The sequence below is a fragment of the Alligator sinensis genome, unplaced genomic scaffold, assembly GCF_000455745.1.
Source record: "Alligator sinensis unplaced genomic scaffold, ASM45574v1 scaffold465_1, whole genome shotgun sequence".
Lineage (NCBI taxonomy): Eukaryota > Metazoa > Chordata > Crocodylia > Alligatoridae > Alligator > Alligator sinensis.
In genome coordinates, this window is record NW_005841979.1 from 64,583 (window position 1) to 69,892 (window position 5,310).

General features: G+C 41.3%; 1 protein-coding gene across 1 annotated transcript in view; it reads right to left on the minus strand.

Annotated features, from left to right (window-relative positions):
- The window catches only part of OTOGL (otogelin like), a gene marked incomplete at its 3' end in the record, with an annotated part of 101,685 nt that overhangs the window by 59,577 nt on the left and 36,798 nt on the right, over nt 1-5,310 (minus strand). Inside the window, exon 18 of the mRNA XM_025200934.1 lies at nt 866-990. Coding sequence (XP_025056719.1) covers nt 866-990 — 125 coding nt within the window. The remainder of the gene's footprint in view (nt 1-865; nt 991-5,310) is intronic.

Sequence of the window (5,310 nt, forward strand, 5' to 3'; positions counted from 1 at the left end):
GAAAATGTTAATAACCATCCTTCATTTGGGTTAAATGTAGGTAACAAATGTAGAGACCTCAAACCTAGAAGTAGGTGCAGTTTACCACCCAGAACAAAAGCACAGGCAAGTGCACTCAAGAATTTGAACCATCTGGACAGAGGGTTTATCTGGGTATTGTTGGAGTTGACTGAACACATATGCCAGAACAAAGAGAAAAAAGTGAGAAAGTATATAGCAGCCAGTATGACACAGAAAGACAGTGAAGGAAGGTCCAGATACAGTCTGGACAATACTACATCCCAGGGAGAAGTCTACAGAGAAGATTTTTGTATTTTGGTGCTAGCTGAACTTGAAAGTTCAATTCCTCTGTACTAAGGTAAATCAGATTTAATACATGATATATGCATCCTTTGTCAATTAAAAAAAAAATCTCTCTCAAAGAAACACCCATTTCCATGACCAGTTTCTCCAACTTAACTGAAACAAACTATAAACCTGAAATTCTGGCTAGTTGTTTGAGTCAAAAGAGGCAACCACTATGTAGCATGTCAGAGTAAAATTTAGACCCAAGGGCATCCAACTTGCAAAACATGCATTCCTTGAAAAACAAGCGTGTCCAAAATGAATAACCAAATTAGTAGGTACCAAGGCTTATTTCAGTTGATATATTATAGGAATTAAACAAGCCAAAAAAAGGATGTTTACTAAAGCAAGAGGGGAGAGGAAATGGGGGATAATTTCAATGTATAGATTGAATTTAAAATAATGCTCGTATATGATCTGCAAGTAACTATGAGACTCAGATTATAAGGGGGAAAAATATTCTGACCTAATGAAGTGGCTAAAAATCAATCCAAATCAAAATTCCCAGGTGAGAACATACCATTTTGTTGATTAATATTACAAGGATCAACCACAGGGATGTTGACAGGCACAAAACAGGATGAGGAAACTTTCCAGGCATTGGCATGAAGTTGTGGGGTTCCTTCAACCATCCCTGCTGGAGAACTAAAGAGAAAACAAAAGGTAAAGTAAAAGTTATAGAATTCCTTATCACATCAAACAGCTATTAATGCCTGCTTGCATTTCTCTCATTAATCCCAGTGTCTCCGTAGGACAGTGGAATTATGCATATTTTTATAGTGCTGATTAAACTTTCTTCTAGTATATAGATAGTGAAATAAAATTAACAAAATTCTTTCAGAGATGTTTCCTTTTCAAGGATCAAAAACTACCTATAAATAGGGACCTATTGAAATCATGGTGGAAGTGTGCCGTGCAGTGTCTCCTTTGATTTTGCTAATTTGCCGTGCACCTCCCTTACTCAATTGGCGGAGAGGTCCCAGAAGCCCCACTGCTCACCTTGGCCAGGAGGCAAAAACTGCAATTTTAAATATGCCACCATTTTTGCCTCCCACTGCTGATAGGCCAAGGGGATCCAGCAGCCCCACCACTTGTTGCTGAGGCAAAAACAGCACTATAATTTAAAAACCATGCTTTTTGCCTCCAAACTAATCAGCACCAAGTGGCAGAGCTACTGGGGCCCCTCTGCCAACCGGAGCGGGGTGGAAAGAGTTGGGCACGCAGCAAACTGAGCAAGATTACAAGAGCCATTGCCACGATTTAGGGAGGTCCCTACCTATGTATCAACAAAAGCTAATATCATGCCTGATGTTAGTTAAAGAAACACTTTGGAAAGGTAAATCAAGATCTTACAAGTGTTCTGTGTAACATTACAAGTATTTCATAAGACATTAAGTAACTCCATTCATAAAGACCTTATAACAATCATAAACTCTTAATTTAATGACTTCACTGCATTTCATTCCTGTCAAATGACCTTATTCATCTCTGATGCAATTTTCAAGCATGCTTAAGTGGGATTTATGTTCTGAAGTTACTTAGACCCTTTGTGGGGGGAGGGAAAAAAATAACAATCACACCCTTTCACAATCATTTTGTCATAAAATTCAAGATGGAATGGCTACAAAGAACCAGAGCAATGAAGTCTCTGATTGTGTCATTTGAGATTACACACACTTCCTGTTTGGAGATAAACATCAAAAATTGCAAATTTGGTATGTATGTGGAATTTGTACACATTCCAGAAGTAAAAATAAGACCAGGACATGTGTTCCATCACTGTCAAAAGGAGTAGGGCCACTCTACATCTTTATAAGTAATTACTTGGAAATAAACTGCCTGAGGCACAGGAAGGTTAAGTGACTTGCCCAAGATCATCCAGCAGACCAGCAGCATAGCCAGAAACATTGGCGATGCATAGTGGGTGCACACGGGTGCATGTGCATCCCCTGAGCTTGGCAGTGCACCCCTTACAAAATGTGCTGCCAGTGGTGCCAGTGGGCAGTTGCTTCTTGTTACCTCCCTCCTTGCTGCTGACACCACCAGCAGCATCTGTGGGCAGTCCTTAATTGCTGCTGGCCACTGCTGATGCTATCAGAGGCATCGGCGGGTGGTTGCTGACTGCTGGTCAGTGCTCACCACCCCCCACCAACTCAGCCGCAGCTGCTTGTGGGAGCTTCCCACTCACTGCTGCCACGCCCCCACCATGGCCACCTCTGGGCGGTCACTGTGCTCCCCCCAGCCTCCAGGGGTATGTAGCGTTCATGGCCAGAAATAGCAACAAATTTCCTAAATCCTAGTTGAGAGCCCTATTCACTAGACATATTATATCCAACATCTGGCTTTAAAACAGGAATATCCAATTCAAATGCAAAACAAATGACTTTTGGAATAGAATATAATGTTGGGGTGACATTTTCTGAACTACTCAGTATTGGATTAACTTCCTTGGAAATCAATAGGAGTTTTATGATGGACAATGACATACTAGGACAATACTGAAAAGTATTGAGAATAATTCTAACCTTACAGCATATTCATTTGTTTAGTGTCCATTTTTTGAAGGAAAAAAGTCCATCATTGACCAATTTTATTATTTAATACAGAAATTATTTTAAGAAAGGAAGGCCAAGACTGTTGTTTAAGTGTGACATGTGAAACATTCTTGTTTGTAATATATTCAGGAGTAAATTTTAATACAAAACTGTCTTCAGCAATATCTACTGGGGAGGGTTACACCAGAGTAGTCAGAATATTGAAAAAAAAGAAAACCAAATCTATTCACGAAAAGATGCATCCGGCTAGGTGGCAGCTGTGTGTAAGTTATGGGACAGGAATTTCTTCTTGGTGGAAATATGCTAAAGTGATTAATATTTTCCTTTAATTTTTGTTTATACAATTTTACATTTTATTTTGAGCATTTTTTCATTTATGACATTTTTCTTGGCTGCAAATTTGTTATTCTTCTGTTCAAATTATGAAAAGAAGAATTCATTGAACTTGAACAGCAGGTGGGATGACAGCCACCTTTTAAACTTTTGTTCATTATAAGGGAGAAGAAAGAATAGTTTGACCTTATTCTGGCAGCAGAAGGATAGGAAAAGTGTTTGATGGCCTACTTTTCCTGTGCCACATCTCTGCAAAATGGCATGTCTTCCAGTATTTTCAGGGAACTGTAACTGTACCTTTTCAAGTCCAGGATGACCAGAGGTCCTCTCTGACACTTCTTAATGGGGTAATACAAAACCACTTTACTATGTCTCTGAACCAGCACCAGCAACATGTTGGTTGAGCTCTGCACCCTTCCCAGCAACTGTTCAAAACTAGGGATCAAGCCCTTGGGTGGTGGTGGGGAAGCAACTGTAAAACTAGGGATCAAGCCCTTGGGTGGTAGTAGGGAAGACACTAGACTACATAGTTGACAAGCATAAGAAGTGCAGCTACTTCCTCTGAACAATTAAAATAAAATCCTGAGGAGTCTACTGACCACATTGATCAGACTCAGCAACTCAAAGAATTTCAAACAACTAAATTAAACATTCAAACTGTTCCTCCAAAAAGACTCCATACCAAAAATATAAAAAGAATAGCAGGATTAACTCCAAATGAAATTTTACTGTTGTGGAAATATTCTTAAATTCAGCTTGTCATCTTTGTGCTGCATACAGCTGCCTTAAAATAAGAATTGAATAGGATATAAGCAACAGATGACTTGGAGCACTGCTAAAATGTGGATGTTGAAGTGAAGCATCAAAAAATGACACACAGGTCAAATTTTCATGTTTTTAAATGATTTTTTCATTGAATATTTCTGACAGTTTTTTTTGCTTTTAAGAACTGAGTCTTGAGAGAGTGTAAGGAAGCAGAACACAAGACCTGAGACAAGTGTATATTTTATGATGAAAGGATTCTCTCTTTCAGTGCAATGGTCAAACTTAAGAAAATGCGAGACAAGTTCAGGAGGAAGTAAGTGATTAAGGAAGGATGATATCAATATTGGACTTTGCCATTTTATCAGCTGTGCTGCTATATGCTGATAGGATGCACTGGAGCTAATAAGTCAGAGAAAGAAATCAAATCAGGATCAAGTTCAATAAGCTCTACTGATCACATGCTAATCCTCTTGAAAACTAAGAATGATTTGCAGAGCATCTTTCACATATCATGGAAATAAAATCAGCATGGTTTCAGAATTGTTTTCCTTAGTTAAAAAAAAAAATCCTATCCACTGTATAAATCAAAGGAATAGAAAAGTTTTACTTGATATAGTCAACTTAAAAATGAAGGGCGCTGACATGCACAGGGAAAAAAAAACCCAACTGTCGCAGAGCACTGACCTGCCCTGCTCCTAGAGAAGGGAAACTGCCAGGGAGAGAGCCCTGGCAGGGAAGAAGGAGCACAGCTGTGGGTTGCCCGGGGCAACCAGGAAGTCAGCTGACCGGAAGGGGCAGGGCCTGGCCCTCATAAGGCCCAGGGCTGAGGCCAAGCTGGTAGTTTCCTGCCAGCAGCCAGAGGGGCAGGGGCAGGGGCAGGGGCAGGGGCTCGGGCTCGGGCTCGGGCTCCTGAAGGAGGGATGTGAGGAGAAGCCTAAAGGCAAGTACAGCTTGACCAGAGTTGAGCAATGTTGTTATAGCCGGAAGGCGTGTGTTTGAGTTATAGACAGGAGGCTCGAGTTTCTGTATCATTTTGTTATGTATTACACCGGTGGCTAGGGTGAGGCTATTAGGGGTTGGAGGAGGACTCATAAAGGGGCCTCACAGTGGAGTGTGAGGACCCCGGTGGCCAGGAGGACGCAGCATACGGGGTGTATAGACCCCAGCCCTAGAGAGGGGCACTCTTGAGAAGCCCAGGCGCGGGCATGGCAAGCCCCAGAGAGGGGACCATATTGAGTAGCCCAAGTTGGGCATGGCGAGCCCCAGAAATGGGGCTCGCACTTCTGAGAAGCCCCAGGGTGGGTGTGGCGAG